Source organism: Citrus clementina, unplaced genomic scaffold (assembly GCF_000493195.1).
Source record: "Citrus clementina cultivar Clemenules unplaced genomic scaffold, Citrus_clementina_v1.0 scaffold_3, whole genome shotgun sequence".
NCBI classification, from domain to species: domain Eukaryota; kingdom Viridiplantae; phylum Streptophyta; class Magnoliopsida; order Sapindales; family Rutaceae; genus Citrus; species Citrus x clementina.
Genome location: NW_006262339.1, coordinates 40,845,414 through 40,873,343, shown reverse-complemented (window position 1 = coordinate 40,873,343; position 27,930 = coordinate 40,845,414). Strand labels below are relative to the sequence as shown.

Below are 27,930 nucleotides of genomic sequence, written 5' to 3'. Positions count from 1 at the left end.
GGCTTGTGCATTGTAAAACAGAAGATCAACTAGCTGACATTTTGATAAAAGGGACTGTCAAAGTCTAGATTTGAATTGTTGAAGAAAAGCATTGGTGTCTGCAACAAAAATAGAAAGGAGTGATGACAATGCTATATTTACCGTAGGATTTGAACAAAAATAAAATAGCAAGATATGATTATGCTGTCAATAATATCTTACAAGATTGTAGGAACAATCTTTTTATTTTTTAATTTTATGATATCGAATATATGTTAAAGATATTTAGGCAAATTTTTTGGCTTTGTTTGTTTCTTTTCTTTGTATAAATTCAAATACTGCAGCAATGAATCATGTGCAATTTTAACAGCCCCAATTTTCTGTGTTCTCTTTTCTTTGTTTAAAACCAACAGAATTAAGGAACTCAAGCAACGACTTAACACAAGTCTATACATTTTAGCACTATTCGATATGAACGTGATCTTATTCTTGCGCTTACATCTTTCAACAGCAACGAGCACATGATGCACACACATGCAAATATGAACGAAATAGGAGGAGAGCTGTTTATGTCAATAGTTGCTCGCATGACAAGAAACCATCCCATAACTTGTCTTTAAAACTCACTGTAGATGGAATCAGTATCAATCTTCCCATGACAAGAAATGGTCCCATATTAACCTCAAGTTGTCTTTAAACCCATTGTTTATGGAATCAGTATCAGTCTCCCCGTCCTGACGATTAAAAAGTAATAAGAACATGTTAATGAAAGATGAAAGATATCAGATACAATAAGAATGGGTATCAATCTTCCCATGACAATAAGAATCATGACACATATTTATGTTTCAAAACACTACTCCTGGGATTGAAGCAATCAACAAACTCTAGCTACTCTTCCAATGGTGATTGTAAAACAAAGTGCAAGACACACACATAAGACTTCTAAGTCATAAGCTGGAAGCCCAGTTTTGAAATCACATTTACTCCAATTTAGGCAATAGCTAAAAAGTCATTTGTTACTTACGACAGAATAAATAAACTAACAGAGAGGGACAACCGTATAACAACTAAAATGAGTTCATGAAGATTATACATTAGAATCTTGCTATTTCACTGGTAAAATACTTTCAACTTTTTTTTTTGGGGGGGGGGGGGGGGGTTAAAGCAATCTACAAGAAAATACCCATAAAATAGTAAAAATTGAAAATTATAATTACAGCTCAAAATAAAACTTCAATAAGAAATGTGTGAAGATATATGCATTAACCTTATGATGTAACAGCAAGAAGTTCAAGCTCTATATAATCATACACAAAGATAGCAGGTCACGTGATAAAGTTAAAGCAAAAAGCAGCAAATACCTGAATCTCCGAAACTATTCTTCTGAACTTTAGATTAATCTCAATTGTAGCTACCCCAGTTCCAGTCTTGAAACGAAATCGATCAACATTTATTACCTTGAGCTTTAGTGATGGGCTTTTATATGATTTAAGTTCATGGTGCCAAACCCCAACAACTGTGTAATTCCCGGAATATGACTTGCCCATGGGCCATATTAACCCACCCTTTACCTTCGGATCTGGGATGGCTGAATTAATCAGAATTCTAATGTTGTTCATTTCATCATCCTGCAAATTTTACAATTTCAGTTTCATCATGGAATTCATTTGCTAGGCCTACATAGAAAATATAAGATATAACTCAAGATTGTTTTCAGCAATATAAAATAAACATGTACATTCCGCAAAACAGATTGAGAGCACACACGCACCCCAACAACAAGAAAAACCTTATATTTAACTTTTATTTTAATTCTAATTGATGGTAACTAATTTTGAAAATCTAATGATTTATTTATCATTTTATTTTTAACATATGTAAGGTTTCTGATTTCAAGGAAAGGGCAATGCAGGACTAAAGTTTAACCGTTTTGATTGCCATATATTTGTTTTCTCAACCCTTCGAAAGTTTACTTTTGATGATGAAAACACAGATATAAGTTTAAGATTTCCTTATTTTACCTGGTCTTGAATTTTTCTTCCTCAGCATCTCTAACGATGAGGATTCTAATGAGCAATAACCAAATAAAATAAAAAGAGAAAAAAATGAAGGGGTAACTTAAAAGTCTAGGGAAAACAAGCGCAAACTAGCAGATTAACTTACAGAGAGGGCAGATAAGGTACTCCTTGTATATAGTGCCAACCTCAGGTCTAGATCTTCATCAAAACATACAATATCAGCTACCATGTGACGAACTTGGTCTAGTACGACCTACAAGAAAAATGTTCATATTCAAGATAAGACTCTGCACAAAACAACAATAAATAATTAAAAAATAATAAAAAATGACTACCATCAGATACTTGATAGTTCCGGTCCTCTGGATGTCATCATACTCAAATGAAAAAGATTACTGAAATCTAAATTCCATGATGCTGAAAGGAACTCCTAAACATTGGCATATTCAGTAAGGTCCATAATCAGCAGTATTTTTGTAATTTTATATTCGCAACTGTAATGCAATACATAGTTTATTGGTTTAGACATTCAATTATTTGTTAACTGCTAACTTAAATCAAATTTTAATTGGTTTATAATATTAACTAGATCTTTCCTTATCGAATTAACAAGCCTCTTCCTCAATCAGAAGTATATCCTTACTCATTGAGAATTTTCTTCTTCATTTTAAATTCTTTTCCTCAAAATTGAGATTATTCCTGCAGAGACTTCAAAAAGGTCTTAGTGAGGCATAAAGGTTTCATCTCATTGTTAATGATTATCGCGTTTATTTGGTACCTCCTTTATAATCACAGTGAAAAGATTATATTCAAACCCTCAACTATTCAATTCAATACATCAGAAGTCTTGTTGCAATGTTTAAACTAGCAAAATGTCTCCTTAAAATACAGGCAACACACACAAGATTCGACCCATTGTCCATAAATAACAGTTAGCAAAATGCAGAAAACTTGCCTTATAGAGCTCAAGCTTTTGATCATCTTTAACAGTACATTTACAGGTAATATGTCGTGTGCCGTCATACAACTAGACAAGAAGGGGGAAAAAAATTAATGGCTAATTAAGTGAGAGATAAAAGAAACTTGATCGTGAATGTTTAGCAGAAGAACTACCTTTACATTGTATATATCCTTGCACTCTACAAAATCAACCCCAATTTTTGGCACAACTTCATGCACAATTTTCTCCACGTATGCAGCGGGGACAGGTGTGTTAAAGCATCTCCTCAGTGGCTTCAAAACACTTTCAGCAACTTGACGTTCGGTTGCACTTTCTAAGCTCGGTAAATTGTTCCTGCATCAAGATGAATGATATAATAATTATTTCTTTGAGCAACTTTTGATAAGAAAACTAATTGAGGTTTCAAAGGTGTGATAGAAGAATGGAAATATGGGATACATATAGCAACATTTTTATTGTAAGAAATAGGCCAAGCAAAGGTATAGTTTGTTGTCCCAATGAAATATCAAACAATTAAACTTGGCCATGGCAACAGATGGATTTGTTTCCTGGACCAGAAATGTAGAAATACTAAACAATGGATACATTTGTTTCCAGCGGCAACTACTAAAGCCAAAGCCAAATTCTAGATGCCATGGAAGCTTCCACGAGAAGTCTGAAAGAAGTGCATGCACTATAAGTCATTGATCTAGACATTTTCTTTTTCCCTTTATTTTTTAATAAATCTTTTCCTCTCTGGCTTTTACAAGCAATGTTAACTTGTGTCCCTGGTTTGGAGATCCGATTTACAGTCATCCGTTGATAGCGCTAGGGTTAGTGGTAAAGTGGTAAAGTTCGTAATTTTGGCTGCCAGTACTTATATGACCACAAGATTTCTGTCAGATTTTAGTGTGAATATGCATATTCGTTGCTATATTTCAAAGTCAAAAGAAAAGAAAGGAATGATCTAACTCAAAACATTCAAGCTGTAACAGCAATGGAACCAGATCACATACTCATCGAAAAGAATATTGCCAAATCTAGCACACATTTTTGGCTTTTCCTCCATTTCGTTCTTGACAATCTTACAAGCACTCAATACATCTGGCCATACATTTTCTGCTATCGATTCCCATGGGCTTCTTGATGTATTCGCACAAGCTGTATCATTATCTACCAACCAAAAATCCAAATGTCAACATAACTAAAGTTAACACCTGACATAAATCAAGAACAAAAGTAGAACATATCTAACATAAAACTAAAAATGCCAACCACTAACCTCTGGCCAGATTAATGGTCACTGATCTTTTATGCTCATCAGGCTCCTCTGGAAACTCCTCGAAATGGTCAGAAGAAATACTGTTATTACTATCCAAGCCACAGACAAACAATCTGTGCACGGCATGGTCTCCATACTCGATGTAATTTGAATACGCGCCTGCGTCATTCTTGGATGATCCCAATTTTAATTTTCTGTTGAATATAGGCTCAAGCATCTCCGGAACTGGAGATGGCCTCTCGGGGTCCTTCGAACGCCTCAAATGTGGTGGAATGTAAGCCATCGTGATAATATTAACTTCACACTACCTTAAACGACACAAGAATAATAAGTATTTACAGAATTTTGTAAATTGAAATAACTATCGCAGTACTGCCCGATAAACAAGCAGCCAAAGTACTTGGGAAAAATGAATGAAACGTTTCAGTAATGCAAGATCAGAACTAAAACAAACATTCTCTAAAATAAAAGAAATTCGGAAAAAGGACAAAAGTTAAAGATACCGTACAGGCCAATTATGAAAGAAAAAAAAAAAACTAAATGAAATTACACAAGTATCATTTATTACAACATTTGATACAATGAATTAATCCTGTATAAAATGAATATAACAAAATAGCAAAATATTAAGTTATTCTAGCAAATGATTTTATCTCAGTAGACAGAGCTAAGCTAACCAGTGGAAACAGTGAAACAAAAGCTAAAAAGAACCCACCAAAATCATCAAAGAAATTCACATGACAAGTACCCCGAAACAAAGCCGTGGTGAAAATATGATAAATTGAACAAAAATTCATAAGATATAAACAACAATACTAACCAAAAATTTTAAAATTGCTTGCTAGTGTTGGCTGTTGGTTCAGCTGATCATCAGATGTGTGTGTGTATATACACAAAGAAAAAGAAAGTCAGCATGTATCAATATATCTCCTTCTTGCACAAGTTTTGAAGTGTGCTTTTTGGAGTTTTCTTTTCTTGCTTTGTAAAAGGCATTTCCTTTGCTGGCAGGCAAGGAGACCCCACTTTAATTTTATATGGAAAAATTTAACTAATTCTCCAATTTACTAATTTAATTAAATTTTAATCGGACATCATCAAGGACCTTTCTATAAATTACCATATTACTGACAGCCAAGAATCTTTCTTATTCATTCATTTATTTATTTCACTCTTAATCGCTCCTTATTAACAATCGCTCCTTATTAACTAAATGATCACTATCATTAAAAAAATCAAAATTAAATTTTAAATTCTGATATTAATAATTAAAGCAGTTTCCTTTATTTTATTTACTGTAAAATTAATTTTTTATCTAAATTTAAAAAACAAAATGAGACTAAAAGAAAAAAGAAAAATTAAGGAGAGAATCATAATGCATTGCTGATCAAAGCGGGGGAGAAAACTTTTCTTCAAAATAGATTTGTAAGTGGATCCCAAGTGATTCAAGCAATGTCATTAGTTTTGAAAGAGAGGTCTTCGTCTTGCAAACAAAATCAAATTTTACTTGTACTCGCTGTTGATATTTATTCACAAACAGAAAAAATAAAACACAAGAGAAAAAAAGAGGTAGAAAGTGGACAAAATTTGAAGTTCAGAATGAGAATTACTCGAGCAAAGATTTAATACAAGTCCACACATAATTAGCAAAAAACCATTTGACACAAACATCATCTTATTTACATCTTGCCACAGCAGCAAGTACAGGATGCACCCAGACGCAAACATCAACCCAGAGTAGGGGAGAGCTTGCAATCTGTTGTTCATGTCAAAAGCTGCTCGCATGACAAGAAATGATCCCATATTAACCTCAGGTTGTCTTTAAACCCACTGTCAACGGAATCAATATCAATCTTCCCATCCTGACAATTGAAATAAAAAGTACTAAGTGCATGTTAATGAAAGATGAAACAAAGCAAATAAAACACCAAACAGGGATCTTGCAGATAATATGTTCAACTAGGATTTCGATCCTGTGCGCGTCCGTGGCAATTTGTCATTCGTGGAGCTGTGTTGTGGGGCCCACAGCTCTGCCAATGAACATCCACCACGTGTGACTAGATCGGACTCATTAAAGTAAATGGATAAACTTGCTATCTCATCTCATCAATAAAATCTTCCCCGACAAACTTCTTTTGTATGGCAATCTTCCCCCAACCCCCCCCCCCCCCCCCCAAACAACAAAAAAAAAAGACCCTCTTTCCAGCATCTAATAGTAAAAATAGAAAATTACAGTAAAGTGTGAAGATAAAATATGCATTAACATTATGATGGAACAGAGAGAATTTCGAGCACTATGTAATCATATACAAGGATAGCAGGTTAAGTGATAAAAGTTGAAGCAAAAAGCAGCAAATACCTGAATCTCTGAAACTATTCTTCGCAACTTCAGATTAATCTCAATTGTAGCTTCCCCAGTTGCAGTCTTGAAATCAAATCGATCAGCATTTCTTACCTTGAGCTTTAGTGATGGGCTTTTATATGATTTAAATTCGGTGTGCCAAACCCCAAAAACTCTGTATCTTTGCCCAGAATATGACTTCCCCATGGGCCATCTTAACCCACCCTTTACTTCCGGATCCAGAATGGCCGAATTTATCAGGTTTCTAATGCAGTTCATTTCGTCATCCTGAAAATTTTAAAATTTCAGTTTGATCATAGAATTCATTTGCAGGGACCGCTTACAACTCAAAATTGTTTTCAGGAATATGAAATGAAAATGTACATTCCTCCCAATAGATAAATTAACACCAGACATAAATCAAGAACGAAAGTAGAACATATTAAGATAAATTAAAAATGCAGACCACTAACCTTTAGCCAGATTATTGGTCACTAAAACTAAGGGCTTAGCTCCTCTTTTATGCTCAACAGACTCCTCTGGAAAGTCCTCAAAATGGACAGAAGGAAAGCTACTATTACTATCCAACCCACAAACAAACCATCTTTGTACGGCATGGTCTGAATACTCGACGTAATTTACTTTCATGCCTGCCTTATGCTTGCGTGATCCCAAGTTTAATTTTCTGTTGAATTCAGGCACAAGCATTTCCGGAACTGGAGTTGGCCTCTTGGGGCCCTTCGAATGCCGCTTTTGGGGTGGAATGTAAGCCATTATGATAATATTAACTTGACACTACCTTAAACCACGCTAGGAATAATAAGTAGGGAAATTATCCACTGACCACCTGTTTTTTTTTTTTTTTTCTGTTTTTTCAAACATACACATGTCTTTGATTTTTTGGCTGATTTCTACCTAAAGCTACATTTTCTTGCACCTGTCCACTCCCGTCTGCACACTGTTAAGAGAACTAGCGGAAAATCAGATAAATGATTTTTTTTCCCCCCAAATGTAAAATTACAATTTTACCTTATATAAATGCCAAAAAAAAATCAAATTTGAAAAAAGAAATTCGGATTTAATATTCGAAGTGGAAGCAACATACTTATGAGATAATTGAATATAATGGCCATGCCATGTTATCTTATATCTTCTTCATTTCTCTCCAAGGATCATAATCAGTATAGTCTTAGCAAAAGATTCATCTATTCGTCACGGGTCCATGATGAGTACCCACCAATGTAATCTACATTCATGTAAAAAAAAAAAAAAAAAAAAGCAACTTCACATAACTAAAAGAAAATAAAAATATTCCATTTTTTTTAAATAGTGAATAAAAGTTAATTATACCTCAAATTCAGGAACTAAATTATGAGAGAGAGCAATTTTCTTTAAGAGGCTTAGCCACGGGCCAATCCTAGGGTTACGCGGTGCGTCCCAGCCTGGGCTCCACCTAGTGCAGCGGCTCTCCTTCACGCAAATGAGGTACTCCTGCCAAATAATAAAGAATAAATGATTAAAGTAAATTATTAATATTAAGAAAAAGAAATTAACTAAAGTATGTAAACTGTACCGATTGGATGAACTGTGAGTGCCGAGCGATTTGAAACGGCAGTGTGTTTGCGCAAAAATATAACTTCGTCAACGACTTCGCCCGCAGCTTCCTGCCAACGCTGGTGGTCTAGTCAGTCGTTCAACTAACAGTGGCGGCAGCAGAAGCTTCTTCTTATTGTTATTATAAACAATGGCCGTTCTTGTGGTTTGCTCTGCTCTCGACCGCTTTTCCTTTTTTTTTTTTTTTTGGGTCTTGTTTAAACGACATTGTTGCTTTTGTTGTTCAGGTTAAATGACAAATTGGCCCCTGCGACATTAACAAAATTATAATTGTGTGGAGACGGAAATAAGCGGATAAAAAAAATATAATTTCAAGTGAAAATAAATAAAAGAAAATGAAAATATATATATTTAAAAGAAAAAGTGATCGATGGATAATTTTTCTAATAACTACTTACGAAAATTTATGAAATGAAATCACTATATCAATGTGGTCTGATAAACAAGCAATAACAATACTTGGGAAAAATGCTGAAACGTTTCAGTAACCCAAGATCAAAACTAAAACAAACATTCTCCAGACAAAGAGAACCCTTATTTTATTTTAGAAAAAAAAAAAGAAAAAAAGGAAAAGAAATCCTACTGGTCAATTATGAAAGAAAGAAAGAAAACTAAATGAAATTACTCATGCATCATTTATGATAACATTTGATACAATGAAATAACTCTATATACAATCACATAATAATATCACAAACGATTAAGTTATTGAAGCAAATAATTTTATCTCAGTAGAAGAAGCTGAACTAACCAGTGGAAACAGTAAAATATGAGCTTAAAAGAACCCACCAAAATCATCAAAGAAATGCACATAACGAGTATCCTGAAGTAAAACTGAAGTGAAAATATAATAAATTGAACAAAAATTCAAAATAAATAAAGAACAGAACTAACCAAAATTTTTAAAATTGCTTCCTAGTGTTGGCTGGCTGTTGGGTCAGGAGCTCAGCGGATATTTAGACTTATATGGGTTATATATATATATATAATAATGCAGCATATCTGCGTACGTCAATTACATATCCTTCATGCACAAGTTTTGAAGAGGGCTTTAAGTTTTCTTTTCTTGCTTTAGGAAAGGCATCTCCTTTAGTCGCAAGAAGACTCCACTTTTTTTTTTTTTGGAAGCGAAAGTAAAGCTTTCTAATTAAACAAACTTTGACAGTAACAACATGATTGGAACTGGAAAGTCCTCAATCCAAACTACAAGACTTTTAAAATCTAAGGCTACTTTTGCCAATGAGTGAGCTACTACATTACAGTTTCTAGGAACGAATTGAATTGATGCTCTGCTCTGGTTCTTTAGACATGCTTGTATCTCTTCCACTGCCCAACAAATTTCTGCCATGCTGCTCTTCTTTTGCAGTGATAGCTCCACCACTTCTAAAGAATCTGACTCTATAATGATTGGATCACATTTTGCTTGTCAGGCAACTTGAATTCCAAACAACACAGCTTCCGCTTCCATACAAGCCACATCTCCTCTGAATCCAGTGCTCTGAACTGTTGCAGCCAAAATTTTCCCGCTTGAATCTCTAATCACTACACCTAGCCCAGCCTTCGAATTTGCCATTTGAATTGCTGCATCCACATTCACTTTATACCAACCAATTGGAGGGGGATTCCACACCTATTGATTATTGTTGTGCTGACTTCGAACAACTTGGACATTTGGACACTTAATTCTCAAGTACGACTCTACAGTTGCTGCAGCCCGAGCTGCTGTTATTTGGGGATCTTCTTGCTTACCTTCATTTACCATTCTATTTCTTGCATACCAGATAGCCCAACAAGTTGCAATTATCAGCCCCAAATCATCTTTTTTCCTCTTCCCGGCTAATTCTTGAAGAACACTCAGCATATCCTGGTGAGCCAATATCTTTATATCCTCATAAAATTCTGTCAACTTCCACACCTTCCTAGCAGCTCTACATCCCACCAATGCATGAAAGACATCTTCCCTGTTGCTATGGCATATCCGGCAAACAGAATACATCACCACTTTTTTCTTCCAGAGGTTGTCTATGGTTGGCAACAAGTTATGGGCAGCTCGCCACATAAAAATCTTAATTTTTTTAGGGATCACATTAGCCCAAATAACTTTCCACTTTGATTTGGTGGCATCTGAACAGCCTGGTGTGTCTGGATATTTGAGCTTGACTGCTAACTGATAACCACTTTTCACTGAATAAGCACCATGCTTATGATAACTCCAGATCATAACATCTTCCTGGGGGGTTTTTGGAAGGGGAATCTTTAGAATTCTCTCTGTGATCTCCTTAGGGAAATTTTGAGCAACCATCTCTTGCTTCCATTGGTTTTTTTCATCAATGAAATCAGCGACAACAACATCATTAGATAACCTTGCTATAGATGTCGGGTTATGAAACTCACCTTTCTTCATCCAGTTCCTGCTGAACACTGAAATTTTATGCCCATTGCCTACTCTCCACCTTAAACCCTCATGAAGCAATTGTCTACCCCATAAAATACTTCTCCAAACAAAAGAGGGATTTGACCTTAGTTTAGCCTCCATAAAATCAGTGTACTTGAAATATTTGGCTTTGAGAATTTAGCCATTAAAGAGTCTAGATTGTGCAGAACCCTCCACCCTTGTTTCGCAATCAAAGCTTGGTTGAAGCTCGGAAATTCTCTAAAACCCAACCCACCACTTGTTTTTGCACTACACAGCTTTTCCCACCTTGCCCAGTGTATACTCCTCTGAGTTTCCGAGGATCCCCACCAAAATCTCGCTATAGCCCTTTCAATATCATTACAAAGGCCTTGAGGAATTTTGAACACACTAATTGCAAATGCTGAAACCGCTTGCGCCACAGCTTTGATAAGGACCTCCTTCCCTCCACTAGAAAATCTCCTGGTTTGCCAACTTGACAGCTTATTTAACACTCTCAACTTAATTTCATTAAAGAAGCTGATTTTCTTTCTTCCCACCATGGATGGTAAACCCAAGTACTTCTCATGCTTAGAGACAATATTCGGCCCAAATATGTTCTTGATTTCCTCCACTTGACTTTGGTTTGTGTTGGAGCTGAAAAACATAGATGACTTGTCATTATTAAACACTTGTCCAAAGGCGGCTACATAATCATCAAAAATTCCCTTCAACTTTTTGCACTCAGTAGGGGAAGCCTTTGAAAAAACCAGACTGTCATCAGCAAAAAGGAGGTGAGTGATTGATAAACTTCTGCTGAATCTCAGGCCGTGTATCAAGCTCTGACTTTCTGCATGCTTCAACAAATTTGAAAACACTTCTGCACACATTATAAAAATGTAAGGGGAAAGAGGGCATTATTGTCTCAATCCTCTTTGGGGGTGGATGAGACCTTTTGCCACTCCATTAATTAACACAAAAAAGCTTACTGTCGAAATGCAGTTCATCCCTAGATTTACCTATTTTTCAGAAAAGCCTAATTTTTGCATGGTACATTTAACAAAACTCCACTCAACTCTATCATATGCTTTACTGATATCTAATTTCAGAGCTATTAAACCTTTTCTTTTGCTCCTACTTTGTCTAATCTTATTCAAGCACTCATAACCTATGATAATATTGTCAGTAATGAGTCGATTGGGAACAAATGCACCTTGTGTGGGGGATATATTATCATTCAAGATATGCTTCAGCCTATTAGCCATTGTTTTTGCAATAATTCTATATATAACATTACATAGGCTAACTGGTCTAAACTCATTTGCTTTCCTAGGCTTCTGTACCTTTGGAATCAGTGCAATGTAAGTATGATTGATAGGCGCGAGATAACCTCCCTCATTCAAGATGTGTAGGCATGTCTTAACAACCACTTCCTTCACTGAACTCCAGTGTTTTTGATAAAAAGCTGCTGGAAATCCGTCCGGGCCAGGAGCTTTCGTTGGACACATTTGAGCTAGCGCATCTGCTATTTCTTCTGCTGTAAAAGGTTGCTCCAGGTAACTTGCCATTTCTTCCGTAATCTTGACTGGCAGCTCAGATAGAACAACACTTATTTGAGTCGAAGAAGGATTGGTTGTGGTGAACATTTTTGTGAAATGCTCTCCTATCACCTGCTCCACCTTTTCTGCTTCCTCAACCCAAATTCCTTTCTCATCTTCTAGGCCATAAATTCTATTCCTTTTTCTCCTCACCGAAGCTTTTAAGTGAAAGAATCTTGTATTTTTGTCCCCCTCCTTCAGCCAGTCAGCTCTTGATCTTTGTTTCCAAAAAATCTCTTCATCTAAAAGGATGTTGTCAATCTGGTTTTCAATTGTTCGAACTTCAGTTCCATCATCGAAATGACTGTATCCATTCTTTAACTCATTCAATTTGCTGCTTAGCTGCTCCAGCTTCCTATTTTTTCCTTCTAATTCGTTTCTACTCCATATTTTCAGCTTTGCCAAAGATGATTTTGACTTCTTAAACAATTCAACTGGGTTTCCACTGTTCCAGCAGCACGATTCCATCCACTCCTTTTTAATTATTTCCTTGCACTTCTCATATGGACTCCACATGTCTTTATAGTGGACCATTTGAAAAGTTCTCTTCATGTATCTACCGCCTTTTCCTTTTTATGTCACCTCCATTAGGATATCGTTGTGAACTGAGCTCTACGAGATCAAATTTCGGGCTGCCTTCTCTTGGAAACAACTTCTCTAATTGCTGTTGCACAAAAATCTGTCGAGCCTCTCTTCGATTATGTGAGGTCCGAATCGTCTATTTGACCAAGTGAAAGGGTACCCGTTACTTCATAAATCCTCCAGATCACTATCCCTAATGGCTTCCCGAAAATTATTCACCAGTTCTGCCCTCCTATCTTTTCTCCCTATTTTTTCATTTAAATTCAACACTTCATTGAAATCCCCCAAACAAAGCCATGGTAGAGAAGATAAATTAGATAACCTCCTTAAAAGCTCCCAAGTATGCTTTTTCTGGTCTGTTTCTGGATGGCCATAGATTCCCGTGCATCTCCAATAGCTCCCATTTTCGCTATGAACCACTGCATCAACATGGTGCTTGCTGTAGGATTTAATGTCCACCACTATCTCTGGATTCCACATCATTGGCAACCCTCCTCCCAGTCATTCTCTACTAACCGCAAAGCAATTTTGAAAGTGTAATTTGTATGTCTTTTCCTGCATTTGTCTAACTGTCATCTTTGTTTCACAGAAGAATAAGAGTTGAGGCTTATGCTCCTGTAAAAGTAGCTGGGCTTCTCGGAACGTTCGGCCTTTCCCCAGCCCCCGAACGTTCCAGCTTAACACTTTCATTGCTCTTGGCGGGGCTGTCTTGCAGCCTCCGCCGATATCCCATTAATCACATTCTGAATCTTCTCGCTGACTTCCCCAAACTCATTTTCGAAAATCAGTTTAGTTGCTGCAGCTTTCTTTTTTTGGTCTCGTGGTGAGTAACCATTCTTTTTTGGGTTGTTTGTTTTGCTTCTCTTCATTTTTGGACTCTCCCACTCCATAGAGCAACCGGGCTTTTTTAATTTAATGAACCTTTCGTTTGTTCCCGCATTTACTTCCACATTGCGAGCTTGAAGCTTCCATTTCTTTTTCTTGGGCTTGCTTTTATCTCCCCCTGGTCCATCATCAATTTCCTCCATTTTCGATTCAAGTTGGACTGGGCTCTCATTTTGTTTTTGTTGACTGCCCATTCCAGCTGTGTTCCCTTTTGTTTCTGTTACTCCCCCCTTAAAAATTCCCACATTGCTTGTATCGAGGGATTTGTTTTTTCAGCATTTCCATCTTGCACAATTATTTCCCTCTCTTCTCTTTTCCCGCCCATAGCTTTTGCTCTGTTTCCCATATCCCAATGCTCTGTGTCTTTGCCAGCAACTTTTTCATTTTCACTCCCTCTACCTATTGGCTCCATATAGGCTGTATCCCTAAGCATTAATTGTGTCCCAACTACCTTCTGCAGCTTACCCATAGCTCCAGTTGTACTATCCATACCTGGGTCCGAAAGATGTCTACTGGATCCATCTTCATTGCCCAGATCTCCCTTTCTACCTTGTTCTGTTTCTGTCGTACCTTGGTTCTTTGTAATTTTAGTTGGGGTTGCAAAATTTGTATGTGAATTGTTGGGTTGTGAATCCCACTTATTCTTTCTTATGCTCTGTTTTAGTCTTTCCGTAATGGTAATTGCTTTTAGCCATGGACCGTAAGCTATTTTCATCCTTGGACTGAGATTTGTAATGGGCACATTCTCTGTATTGGTGCCCTATACGCCCGCAACAAAAGCAAAAATCTGGCAATCATTCATACATTACACGCATAAGGATATCTTCATCATCTTCCCCCTCTTGTTCTAGCTAGATGATCTTTTTCAACGGTTTGGTAACATCCACTGAAATTCTCATTCTTAAGAATTGTTCAATACACTCCCCTGCCGCGTCCGTTTCTACTTCCTCTACCTTCCCAACCACCTCGCCCAAGACTGTTGCCATCTCCTTTGTCATGCACATAATAGGAACGTCATGAATTTGTACTCAAAAGGATACATGTCTAAAATCTTACTTTTTCACATCCCCTATCCCGACTGGTTCTGTAAGCACCATAAGAGCTCTATCAAAGTGCCATGGCCCCCCAGCCATTATGCTTCTCTTATCTGCCTCTGAGCCGAATTTGAACATGAACACATTGTCTCCGAGGCTCTCTATCTTCACTTCCCTTGATGTTTTCCATACTCTTTGCATAGTCATCTTCAATCCTTTACTATTCACTCCCCTTGTATTGAGAACTTTTCCTATCAAGCAGCCAGCAACTATTCTTTCCCCCTTTGCTTTCATGTTGCTCATGAAGGTAACCCTCCCCTCTTCCTCATCACTCAACCTTATAGCTATGTACCTTTTAATTAACTCTTCTATTTCCATCTAGTAAGAGTAACTGCTCACAAGAACCTTTTTTGGTTGGTGGCCTAACTCCCAACTACAATCTTTAAGGCCTGTCTGCCCTTACTGGAGAAGCTCTATCTTAACACAACTACAGCACTACTCGATATCTAACTAGAGAACCACTCACTTAGGAATGACTTGCGAGAGTCATGACAACTCTATTCTAACCTCTCATCTTTTAAGTTTTCAGAGACTACTCGAAAGAGACTACAAATGACATTGTAGCATCAAGAAGACTCCACTTTAATGTGAAATGTTTGCCTTCTAACCAACGGTTTAAAAATACAGGAAAAGGGGAAAAGAAAAAAAGAAGAAGCACTAATAAGTAAAATACTGATTAAATCTTGAAAAAAACACATTCAAAATAAATATTCCAGCCAGGTGAGACCGTTTGGATGAGTTTACTGATTGAAATAAATTTTAACCAGACGTCAAGGACCTTTTAACAAATTACCATATTATTAGTGGCTGTGATTACATAAAAGGCAGGGAGAAAACTTTTCCCCAATATACATTTGCAGGTGGATCCCAAGTGATTCAAGTGTATCACCAGATTAATTTTGAAAGACATATCTTAGAAATAAAATCAAAATCTATTGTTACAGGCTGTTGATATACATTCCACACATAAAAAAATATAAAGCACTTTACACAGGAACTGCCAAGCTTAGACCAAATACAACTATTACACAGGAAATTAAAAAAATTGAGGTAAAAACTGGGTGAGAATGAGAATTGAGGAACTCAAGCATTTACTTAACACAAGTCTGTACATTTTAGCACCATTCAATATGGGGTCCAGCTGCCTTCCACCCGCTGGAAGGTACAGCTTATTTTGTCCTCTAGTGTTGTGGCCGTTGGATATTTGAGAAGTTGATCTAACGGTTCTTGTTCTGCAGTGTGAAATTGAATTTCAATTGGCAACCGTTTCATGAACTTTGTAAGAGACAATTATCTACAGAAACATTAAAAAAAAGACACCAATTTTTCCCTTTCATCTGCCGCCACCGCCACCCACAACCCCTTAATATCATCATCACCATCCCAATCCTTAGCCGCCATCCACAAGCTCTAACAACCACCATGACCGCCATCACAACCATCACTCCTCACAACCCCTAGCCACCACTACAAACATTCACAAACTCTAACCATCATTGTTAGTTCACCAGCCTTATCCTCCATTGCCGCGGCCTACCAATCATCCACAACACCTAACCGTCGTCACCAAAAAACTTTCGCCGCCGCTTCGTACAAGCAAGCCTTACCACCGCACACACACAAAGCCACACCAACCACCATACTATTGCGACAGAGGCCACAATGTAGACAAGATCCAACAGAAGAGGGATGTTTTCCTTATTCAGCTGACTATTCGGCTGACTATTCTTTTTTTTCTTTTTTAATTATTATATTACTTTTAGTTATTTTTAGTTTTTCTTTTATTTTGTCTACATTTTGGTTAGATTGTTTTTGTTGTTGTTGCCGGCGGCAGTGGAGTTGCAGCTCGTGATGATGATGGTGATGTTGGTATCATTTTAATTGAGATTTTGTTTTTTATCGGCTACACCAGTCATCTTCATTCATTACGTGTCCTTTTCTAACATGTTAGATTTTACTACTTTTTAATCCAAGGGTTAGACTACAACAAGACAAAAGATGGGGTACCTTCCAACGGGTGGAAGGTAGTTTTGGCCTTCAATATGAAGCTGATCTTATTCTTGCATTTACATCTTTCAATAGCAATAAGTACATGATGCACACACATGCAAATACGAACGAAGAAGAAGAAGAGCTGTGTCAAAAGTTGCTCGCATGAGAAGAAATGATCCCATATTAACCTCAAGTTGTCTTTAAAACCCACCGTAGCTGGAATCAGTATCAATCTTCCCATGACAAGAAATGGTCCCATATTAACCTCAAGTTGTCCTTAAACCCATTGTAGATGGAATCAGTATCAATCTCCCCGTCCTGACGATTAAAAGAGAAAAGTAATAAGAACATCTTAATGAAAGATGAAAGATATCAAATACAAAACTAATTTTGTATAAGCATGGCTGCATGGGGACAAAGCCATGGGAAATAGTGAGCAATAACAATCATGAAACGTATTTATGTTTCAAAACTCTGCTCCTGGGATTGAAGCAATTAACAAACACTAGCCACTCTTCCAATGGTGATTGTAAAACCAAAGTGCAAGACACACGTATAAGACTTCTAAGTCATAAGCTGGAAGCTCAGTTTTGAAATAAAATTTACTCCAAGTTAGGCAATAGCTAAAAAATCATTTGTTACTTACGACAGAATAAATAAACTAACAGAGAGGGACAACTGTATAACAACTAAAATGAGTTCATGAAGATTATACATTAGAATCTTGCTATTTCACTGTTAAAAATACTCTCGTTCAAACTTTTTTTGGGGGGGGGGGGGGGGGAGAGCAATCTACAAGACAATACCCATCAAATAGTAAAAATTGAAAATTATAATTACAGCTCAAAATAAAACTTCAATAAGAAATGTATGAAGATCTATGCATTAACCTTATGATGTAACAGCAAGAATTTCAAGCTCTATATAATCATACACAAAGATAGCAGGTTATGTGATAAAGTTAAAGCAAAAAGCAGCAAATACCTGAATCTCCGAAACTATTCTTCTGAACTTTAGATTAATCCCGATTATAGCTTTCCCATTTCCACTCTTGAAACGAAATCGATCAACATTTCTTACCTTGACCTTTAGTGATGGGCTTTTATATGATTTAACAAACCCCAACAACTCTATAATTCCCGTAATACGACTTCCCTATGGGCCATCTTAACCCACCCTTTACCTTTGGATTCAGGATGGCTGAATTAATCAGAATTCTAATGCTGTTCATTTCATCATCCTGAAAATTTTAAAATTTCAGTTTGAAAGTACAATTCATTTGCTGGGACTACACAGAAAATATAAGATATGATAAATACATATTCTTGGCTTATAACTCGAGATTCTTTTCAGCAATATAAAATACATTCCTCACAATAGATTGAGAACACAGACACACACCCCCCAATGACAAGAAAAACCTTATATTTAACTTTTGTTTTAATTCTACATGATGGTAACTTATTTTGAAAATCTAATGATTTATTTATTATTCTATTTTTAACATTTGTAAGGTTTCTGATTTCAATAAAAGGGCAATGCATGACTAAAGTTTAACCATTTTAAGCTAGTCCTATATTTGTTTTTCCCAACCCTTCGAAAGTAAACTTTCGATGTTAAAAAACAGCTATAAGTTTAAGATTTCCATATTTTCCCTGGTCTTGAATTTTTCTTCCTCAGCATCTGTAACGTTGAGGATTCTAATAAGCAATAACCAAATTAAATAAAAAGGGAAAAAATGAAGGGGTAACTTAAAAGTCTAGGTAAAACAAGTACAATGAGCAGCTTATAGAGGGAGCAAATAAGGTACTCTTTGTATATAGTGCCAACCTCAGTTCTAGATTTTCATCAAAACATACAATATCAGCTACCATGTGACGAACTTGGTTTAGTTCGACCTACAAGAAAAAATGTTCATATTCAAGAAGAGACGCAAAACAACAATAGATAAATAAATAATAATAAAAATGACTACCATCAGATACTTAATAGTTCTGGTCTTCCAGATGTCACCATACTCAAATAAAAATGATTATTGAAATCTAAATCCCATGATGCTGAAAAGAATTCCTAAAGATTGGCATATTCAATTTGGTCTATAATCGGCAGTATTTTTGTAATTTTATATTCGCAACTGTTACATTATATGTAGTTTGTTGGTTTAGACATTCAATTACGAGTTAACTGATAACTTAATTCAAATTTTAATTGGTTTGTAATAGTAACTAGATCTTTCCTTATCGAATTAACAAGCCTCTTCTCAATCAGAAGTAGAACTAGTCTTACTCCTAGAGAATTTTCTTCTTCATTTCAAATTCTTTCCTTAAAATTGAGATTATTCCTGGAGAGACTCCTAAAAAGTCTTAGGGAGGCACAAAGGTTTCGTCTCATTCTTAATGTTTATCGCTTTTATTTTGGTACCTCTTTAATAATTCACAGTGAAAAGATTATATTTAAACTCTCGTCTATTCAATTCAAAACATCAGAAGTCTTGTTGCAATGTTTGAACTAGCAAAAGTCCCCTTAAAATACAGCAGCACACACAAGATTCGACCCATCGTCCATAAATAACAGTTAGCCAAACGCAGAAAACTTGCCTTATAGAGCTCAAGCTTTTTATCTTCTTTAACAGTACATTTGCAAGTAATTTGTTGTTTGCTGTCCCACAACTACAGAGGAGGAGAGGGGGGGGGGGGGGGGGGGGATCAATGGCGAATTAAGTCAGAGAGAAAAGAAAATTGATCATGAAAACTGTAGTGTTTACCTGAAGTAACTACCTTTACATGGTATATATCCTTGTACTCTACAAAATCAACTCCAATTTTTGGCACAACTTCATGCACAATTTTTTCCATGTGTACAGCAGGGACACCTGGGTAAAGGTGCCTCCTCATTGACTTCAAAGCCGTTTCAGCAACTTGATGTTCTCTTGCACTTATGAAGCTCGGTAAATCATTCCTGCATCAAGATGAATGATATAATAATTATTTCTTTGAGGCACTTTTGATAAGAAAACTAATGCAGGTTCCAAAGATGTGACATAAGAATGGAAATATGTGATACAATTGCATCATTTTTATTGTAAGAAATAGGTCAAGCAATGGTACAGTTTGTTATCCCAATGAAATATCAAACAATAAAACTTGGCCGTGGTAGAAGATTGATTTGTTTCTCATACCAGAAATGTAGCAGTACTAAGACAATGGATACATTTGTTTCCAGCAGCAACTACTGAAATGTGCCTACACAAAGCCAAAGCCAAAGCCAAATTCTAGATGCAACAAATCTGAAAAAAGTGCATGTACTATAAATCCTTAATCTTATAATTTTCTTTTTCCTTTATTTATTTATTTATTTTATAAATCTTTTCCTCTTTGGCTTTTACAAGCAATGGCAACTTGTGCCCCTGGTTTGGAGAGTCGATTTATAGTCATACATTGATGGCGCTAGGGTTAATGGTAAAGTTCGTAATTTTAGCTGCCAGTACTTTTTATCACCACGAGATTTCTGTCAGATTTTAGTATGAATATGCATTTTCGTTGCTTTGATTTCAAAGTCAAAAGAAAGCAAAGGAATGATCTAACTCAAAACATTCAAGCGGTAACGGCAATGGAACCAGATCACATACTCCTTGAAAACAAGTTTGCCAAATCTAGCAACCATTGTTGGCTTTTCCTTCATTTCGTTCTTGACAAAGTTACAAGCACTCAATACATCTGGCCATACATTTTCTGCTATCGATTCCCATGGGCCTCTTGATATATTTGCACACGCTTTATCATTACCTTCCAACCCAAAAATCCAAATGTCAACATAACTAAAGTTAACACCCGACATAAATCAAGAACGAAATTAGAAACATATCTAAGATAGATTTAAAAATGCAAACCACTAACCTCTAGCCAGATTAATGGTCACTGGTCTTTCATGCACATCAGCCTCCTCTGGCGACTCCTCAAAATGGTCAGAAGAAATGCTGTTATTATTATCCAAGCCACAGACAAACAATCTGTGTACGGCATGATCTGCATACTCAATGCAATTTGAACTCACGCCTGCGTCATGCTTGGATGATCCCAAGTTTAATTTTCTATTGAATTTAGGCTAAAGCATATCCGGAACTGGAGATGGCCTCTGGGGGTCCTTCGAACTCCTCAAATGTGGTGGAATGTAAGGCATTGTGATAATATTAACTTCACACTACCTTCAACCACACTAAGAATAATAAGTATTTACAGAATTTTGTAAATTGAAATCACTATCGCAGTACTGCCCGATAAACTAGCAACCAAAGTGCTTGGGGAAAATGAGTGAAACGTTTCAGTAACGCAAGATCAGAACTAAAACAAACATTCTCTACAATAAAAGAAATTTGGAAAAAGGAAAAAAAAAGTTAAAGATACTGTACAGGCGAATTATGAAAGAAGGACAAAAAAACTAAATGAAATTACACAAGCATCATTTATTATAACATTTGATACAATGAATTAATTCTGTATAATATGAATATAACAAAATAGCAAAAGATTTAAGTTATTCTAGCAAATGATTTTATCTCAGTAGACAGTAGCTAAGCTAACCAGTGGAAACAGTGAAACAAAAGCTAAAAAGAACCCACCAAAATCATCAAAGAAATTCACATGACAAGTACCCTGAAACAAAGCTGTAGTGAAAATATAATAAATTGAACAAAAATTCATAAGATTTAAATAGCAATACTAACCAAAAGTTTTAAAATTGCTTCCTAGTGTTGGCTGTTGGTTCAGCTGATCATCAGACGTGGGTATATATATACACAAAGAAAAAGAAAGCATGTATCAAATATCAATACATCTCCTTCTTGCACAAGTTTTGAAGTGTGCTTTTTGAGTTTTCATTTCTTGCTTTGGAAAAGGCATCTCCTTCGCTGGCAAGGAGACTCCACTTTAATGTAATATGTGAAAAAATTAATTAATTCTCCAATTTACTAATTTAATTAAATTTTAACCGGACATCATCAAGGACCTTTCTGTAAATTGCCACATTACTGACAGACAAGAACCTTTCTCATTTATTTATTTATTTACTCTTAATCGCTCCTTATTAACTAAACGATCACTATCATTAAAAAAAATCAAAAATAAATTTTAAATTCTGATATTAACAATTAAACCAGTTTCTTTCATTTTATTTACTATTAAGTTAATTTTTATCTAAATTTACAAAAATAGAGACTAAAGGAAAAAAGAAAGAATAAGGAGAGAATCTTGATGCATTACTGATTAAGGTTGGGGAGAAAACTTTTCTCCAAAATAGATTTGCAAGAGGATCCCAAGTGATTCAAGAATGTCATTAACTTTGAAGACAGGTCCTGGTCTTACAAATAAAATCAAATTTTATTTGTACTAGCTGTTGATATTTATTCACACACAGAAAAAATAAAACAGAAGTGAGAGAGAAAAAAAAAAAAAAAAAGAGGTAGAAACTGGACAAAATTCACACAAATTTCATGCTGCATGAGAATTGCTCGAGCAAAGATTTAATACAAGTCCACACATAATTAGCAAAAAACCATTTGACACAAACATGATCTTATTTACATCTTTGCGCAGCAGCAAGTACAGGAAGCACCCAAACGCAAACATCAACCAAGAGTAGGGTAGAGCCTGCAACCTGTTGTTTATGTCAACAGCTGCTCACATGACAAGAAATGATCCCATATTAACCTCAGGTTGTCTTCAAACCCACTGTAGACGGAATCAATACCAATCTTCCCATCCTGACAATTGAAATAAAAAGTACTAAGCGCATGTTAATGAAAAGATGAAACAAAGCAAATAGAACACTAAACAGGGTTCTTGCAGATAATATGTTCAATTAGGATTTCGATCATGTGCGTGCCCACAGCGATTTGTCATTGGTGGAGCTGTGTTGTGGGGCCTGCAGCTCTGCCAATGAACACCCACCACGTATGACTAGATCGGACTCATTAAAGTAAATGGATAAACTTGCTATCTCATCTCATCGATAAAATCTTCCCCAACAAACTTCTTTTGTACGGCAATCTCCACACACCCCCCCCACCCCCCAAAACAAAAAAAAAAAAGGACCCTCTTTCCAGCATCAAATAGTAAAAACAGAAAATTACAGTAAATTGTGAAGATAAAATATGCATTAACATTATGATGGAACAGAGAGAATTCCAAGCACTATGTAATCATATACAAGGATAGCAGGTTAAGTTATAAAAGTTGAAGCAAAAAGCAGCAAATACCTGAATCTCTGAAACTATTCTTCGCAACTTCAGATTAATCTCAATTGTAGCTTCCCCGGTTGCAGTCTTGAAATCAAATCGATCAGCATTTCTTACCTTGAGCTTTAGTGATGGGCTTTTATATGATTTAAATTCAGTGTGCCAAACCCCAATAACTCTGTATCTTTGCCCAGAATATGACTTCCCCATGGGCCATCTTATCCCACCCTTTACCTCCGGATCCAGAATGGCTGAATTTATCAGGTTTCTAATGCAGTTCATTTCGCCATCCTGAAAATTTTAAAATTTCAGTTTGATCATAGAATTTATTTGCAGGGACTACTCAAAATTGTTTTCAGGAATATTAAATGAAAATGGACATTCCTCCCAATGGATTGAGAACACAGACACGTACACACACCCCAACGACAACAAAAACCTTACATTTAACTTTTGTTTTAAGTCTACAATTAGCAACTAATTTTGAAAATATAATGATTCATCTATTACTCTATTGTTGTCATTAGTAAAGTTTCTGATTTCAAGAAAAAGAAAATCCTCTGAAATTAGGATTACTACTGACTTGTCGACATTTAACTTTTGTTTTAAGTCTACAATTGGTAACTAATTTTGAAAATATAATGATTCATCTACTACTCTATTGTTATCATTAGTAAAGTTTCTGATTTCAAGGAAAAAAATCCTCACAAGTTAGGATCACTACTGACTTGTTGCTGTCGATACCGAGTGAAAAGGGAGATGCATGACTAAAGTTTAACCCTTCTTAAGCTTGTCATATGTATTCTTTTTCTTAACCCTTCGAAAGTAAACTTTCTATGATAAAAACAAATCTATAAGTTTAAGATTTCCAGCCCCCGCCCCCCCAGACGCGGTCTTGAAGTTTTCTTCTTTAGCGTCTGTAATTATGAGGATTGTAATTGCTATGACTAAATAAAATAAAATGGCAAAAAAAGGGGTAACTTAAAAGTCTAGCTGAAACAAGTGTGAAGTAGCAAATTAACTTACAGAGAGAGCAGACAAGGTACTCTTAGTACACAGTGCCAACCTCAGGTCTAAATTTTTATCAAGGCATGATATATCTACCACCATGTGACGAACTGGGTTTAGTTCGACCTGCACGAAAAATATTCATATTCAAGATGAGACTCAACACAAACAACAATAAATAAACAAATAGTATATATTATGACTGTATGGGAAATAGTGTGCAATTTAAAAGATAAAATAAACAAAATGACTATCATCAGATACTTGATAGTTCCGGTCTTCCAGATGTCACCGTACTCAAAATGAAAAAGATTATTGAGATCTAAATCCCATTATGCTGAAAGGAATTCTAAAAAATTGGCATACTCAATGTGATCCACAACCAGTAGTATTTTAGTAATTTTATAGTCATCTGTAATATTATACATACTTTCTTAGTTTAGACATTCAATTATGAGTTTAACTTAATTCAATTTTTACTTCGTTTATAATAGTTTCTAGAACTTTCCATGATGAATTAACAAGCCTGACCGTCAATCAGATGTACAATTAGCATTACTTTTTAAGAATTTTCTTCCTCTTCTTCATTTTAAACTCTTTTCCTTTCTATTGGTTTTTATTCATGGAAACACTTCTAATAGGTCTTAGTGAGACACAAAGGTTTCTACCGTTCCTAGGTCTCTTTCTTAATCTTTATTGCTTTCATTTTGATAGCTCCTTCATAATTTGCAATGAATAGAATATATTCAGACCCTCATCTAATTAATTCAAAACATCAGAAGTCCTGTTGCAATGTTTGAACTAGCAAAGTCTTCTTTAAAATACAGGCAATGCATACAAGATTCAATGCATTGTCCATAAATAATAGTTAGCCAGTAGCAGAAAACTTGCCTTATAGAGCTCAAGCTTGTTATTTTGTTTGACAGTACATTTGCAGGAAACAGTAGAGTTTTGTCGTTTGCTGTCAGACAACTATACAAGAAGGGGCGGGGGGGGTGGATTAATGGCTAATTAAGTGAGAAATGAAAGAAACTTGATCATGAATACTCAGTGTTTAGCACAAGAATTACCTTGACATGGTAAGTATCCTTGTACTCTTCAAAATCAACCCCAATTTTTGGCACAATTTCATTTATAATCTTTTCCATGTATGTAGCAGGGACATTTGTGTAAAAGGATCTCTTAAATTGCCTCAAAGCGGTCTCAGCAACCAGATCTTCTCTTACACTTTCTAAGCTCAGGAAATTGTTCCTGCATTAGGACGAATGATATAAAAAATATTTCTGTGAGGGATTTTTAAGATGAAAGCCAATGGAGGCTTCAAAGATCTAACACCAGCATATAAATATTTGATACATATAGCATTATTTATATTGTAACAAATAGGTCAAGCGATGGTATGGTTTGCCGTCCAAATGAAATATCAAATAATAAAACTTGGCCATGGCAACAGATTGATTTGTTTCTCACACCAGAAATCAAGCAATACTGAGACAATGGATAAATTTGTTGCCAGTGTGACTATTGAAATGTGCCTATGCAAAACCAAATCCAAATTCTAGATGGCATGAAAGCTTCTATGAGATGCAACAAGTCTGAAAGAAGTTAAATCTGTGATCTTGTCTCTTTATTTTTTCAATAAATCATTTCCTCTTTGGCTTTTAAAAGCAATGTTAACTCATGTCCCTGGTTTGGAGATCACATTTACAGTCAACATTGATGGCGCTAGGATTAATGGAACAGATCATAGTTTTAGCTGTCAGTACATATATGACCACAAGTTTCTGTCAGATTTTAGTATGAATATGCAATTTTGTTGCTTTAATTTCAAAGTCGAAAAAAAGTGAAGGAATGATCTAACTCAAAACATGTTGCTGTAAAAGCGATGGAAACCAGATTACATACCTACGGAAAAGAACATGGCCGAATCTAGCAACCAATGTTGGGTTTTCCTCCATTTCGTTCTTGACAATTTTACAAGCACTCAATACATCTGGCCATACATTTTCTGCTACCAATTCCCAAGTGCTTCTTGATATATTCCCACATACTTTATCATTATCTACCAACCCAAAAATCCAAATGTCAACATAACTAAAGTTAAAACCAGACATAAATCAAGAACGAAAGTAGAGCATATTTAGGATAAAACTAAAAATGCAGACCACTAACCTTTAGCCAGATTATTGTTCACTAAAACTAAGGGCTTTGCTCCTCTTTTATGCTCAACAGTATCCACTGAAAACGGCTCAAGATGGACAGAAGAGGGAAGGCTGCCATCATCATCCAAGCCAACAGCAAACCACCTGGAAATGGCATGGTCTGCATACACAATCTTTCCACTCATGTCTGCATTATTGTTGGGTGATCCTAAGTTTAAGTTTCCGTTGAATTTAGGCACAAGCATCTCTGGAACTGGAGATGGCCTCTGGGGGTCCTTTGAATGCCGCATATGTGGTGGAATGTAAGCCATTATGATAATGTTAACTTCTCACTACCTTAAACCACACCAAGAATAATAAGTATTATTCACAGAATTTTGTGAAATAAAATCACTATTGCCCAATAAACTAGAAACATAAATAGCTAGGCAAAATGAATGAAACAGTTCAGTAACACAAGATCAAACCAGAATCAACATTCTGTAGACTCAAATAAATTTGAAAAAAGAAAAAAAAAATAAAGATAACCTACAGGCAAATTATGAAAGAAGGAAAAAAAAAAGCTAAATCAAATTACCCAAGCATCATTTATGATAACATTTGATACAATGAATTCGCTCTATATAAAATGAACATAACAAAATAGCAAAAGATTAAGTTATCCAAGCAAATAATTTTATGTCAGGAGAGAGTAGCAAAACTAACCATTGGAAGCAGTAAAATAAGAGCTTCAAAAAAAAAAAAAACAGAGAAAAAAGCCAACCAAAACCATAAAAGAGAAACACATAACGAGCACCCAGAAACACAATTGAAGTGAATGTATAATAAATTGAAGGAAAATCCATAAGATGAGGGAAGCAATACCGACCGAAAATTTAAAATTGCTTTTCAATCAATCGCTGGCTCAGCTGATGTTCAGACTCTTATGTACATATATATATAAGAAACAGCATATGTCAATTACATGTCCTTCTTGCACAAGTTTTGAATTGGGCTTTCAAGTTTTCTTTTCGGGTCCTAATTTTGGAAAGCATATCCACAAATTGAAAAATAGCATCTCCTTCGAACCGAAGGAGAAGGGGTGGGTGTGGGGCTGTCGCCTTCTATGACAAGGGGATTCCACTCCAACGCTAATGCCAACAATTTGGTGAAAAAATAAGAAAATAATTCTACGAGTGGCGGGACTATTCGCACCCTTCTAAATAAAATCTCTTCACACCACTTTTTTTTATTATTAAAATATTTTAAAAAATTATAAAATTCTTTTATCACCTCTATCAATAATAAAAATATCCTTAATCAAATTTTATTAGTGTAAATCCTATTCTTTGATTTTTATTTATTTTTATTATTAAACCCATTTCAACAATGGGATTTCTTCCATTCAAAAGAAAAAAAAAAGTTTTCTTCTCTTCATTACAGCTACCGGTAATAAATTTCTCACATAAAAATTAGAGAAAAAATAGTTTTTTAATTTCTAAAATATTAGATCTTTTTAAGTAAAAAAAGTTATTGACTTTTGAGTAGGGGTTTAATTATAAATTGTCTTATTATGTAATTTTAATAAAAAGTTAAAATTGTAAAACAATTAAAGAAATTTTAAGAGGTATTTAAAGGGGTGCCAATAATCTTGCTCTAATCTTATTTTATACATTATCCATTCTCTCTGCTTTGTAATTAAACCAAAGCATTTAAGCTTTTGAGTTCTTTTTCTCAATATTTATAAATATTAATTATCAAAACAAATTGATTGTTTGGGCACGCCCAAGTCCAGCTTAATGAGTTAATCGTAGTCGACTAGTCGTAGGGTT

At 35.5% G+C, this 27,930-nt stretch overlaps 2 protein-coding genes across 8 annotated transcripts; both read right to left on the bottom strand.

Moving 5' to 3' along the window:
* Window positions 1-285: 285 nt before the first annotated feature.
* Window positions 286-27,278, bottom strand: LOC18048685. Of its 4 annotated transcripts, none has more exons than XM_024187998.1 (14): window positions 26,988-27,278; window positions 26,130-26,455; window positions 25,863-26,019; window positions 25,028-25,208; window positions 24,849-24,929; window positions 23,976-24,083; window positions 6,579-6,848; window positions 4,223-4,526; window positions 3,957-4,113; window positions 3,114-3,294; window positions 2,956-3,027; window positions 2,146-2,253; window positions 1,344-1,610; window positions 286-713 (listed from the first exon to the last, which is right to left on the bottom strand). In XM_024187998.1, exons 2-14 carry the CDS (start codon window positions 26,428-26,430, stop codon window positions 624-626), a joined length of 2,277 nt encoding a protein of 758 aa, XP_024043766.1. In that variant the 5' UTR covers window positions 26,431-26,455; window positions 26,988-27,278; the 3' UTR covers window positions 286-623. The 4 variants fall into 4 exon arrangements, with proteins under 4 accessions (XP_024043766.1, XP_024043767.1, XP_024043768.1 ...); XM_024187999.1 differs by lacking the exon at window positions 26,988-27,278 and adding an exon at window positions 26,825-26,878; XM_024188000.1 differs by lacking the exon at window positions 2,956-3,027.
* LOC18046375 lies at window positions 16,715-21,667 on the bottom strand. Of its 4 annotated transcripts, XM_024188006.1 has the most exons (7): window positions 20,614-21,079; window positions 20,346-20,502; window positions 19,495-19,675; window positions 19,315-19,386; window positions 18,548-18,615; window positions 17,702-17,957; window positions 16,715-17,035 (listed from the first exon to the last, which is right to left on the bottom strand). In XM_024188006.1, exons 2-6 carry the CDS (start codon window positions 20,396-20,398, stop codon window positions 17,945-17,947), a joined length of 387 nt encoding a protein of 128 aa, XP_024043774.1. In that variant the 5' UTR covers window positions 20,399-20,502; window positions 20,614-21,079; the 3' UTR covers window positions 16,715-17,035; window positions 17,702-17,944. The 4 variants fall into 4 exon arrangements, 3 of the variants coding, with proteins under 3 accessions (XP_024043774.1, XP_024043772.1, XP_024043773.1); XM_024188004.1 differs by lacking the exons at window positions 16,715-17,035; window positions 17,702-17,957 and adding an exon at window positions 21,441-21,667 and having other exon boundaries at window positions 18,448-18,615; window positions 20,614-20,921; XM_024188005.1 differs by lacking the exons at window positions 16,715-17,035; window positions 17,702-17,957 and adding an exon at window positions 21,441-21,667 and having other exon boundaries at window positions 18,448-18,615; window positions 20,614-20,917.
* Window positions 27,279-27,930: the final 652 nt, after the last annotated feature.

Excerpts from the sequence above, each read along its gene's own strand:
- LOC18046375 (XM_024188004.1), bottom strand. The coding sequence starts at position 20,398 with ATGAAGGAAAAGCCAACAATGGTTGCTAGATTTGGCAAACTTGTTTTC. Across the intron at positions 19,676-20,345 it reads GGCAAACTTGTTTTCAAGGA|GAATGATTTACCGAGCTTCA; the intron begins GTATGTGATCTG and ends ATCTTGATGCAG. Across the intron at positions 18,616-19,314 it reads AAAAGCTTGAGCTCTATAAG|GTCGAACTAAACCAAGTTCG; the intron begins GCAAGTTTTCTG and ends TTTTTCTTGTAG.
- LOC18048685 (XM_024187998.1), bottom strand. The coding sequence starts at position 26,430 with ATGGCTTACATTCCACCACATATGCGGCATTCAAAGGACCCCCAGAGG. Across the intron at positions 24,930-25,027 it reads AGGATACTTACCATGTCAAG|TTGTCTGACAGCAAACGACA; the intron begins GTAATTCTTGTG and ends CTTCTTGTATAG. Across the intron at positions 2,254-2,955 it reads AAAAGCTTGAGCTCTATAAG|GTCGTACTAGACCAAGTTCG; the intron begins GCAAGTTTTCTG and ends TTTTTCTTGTAG.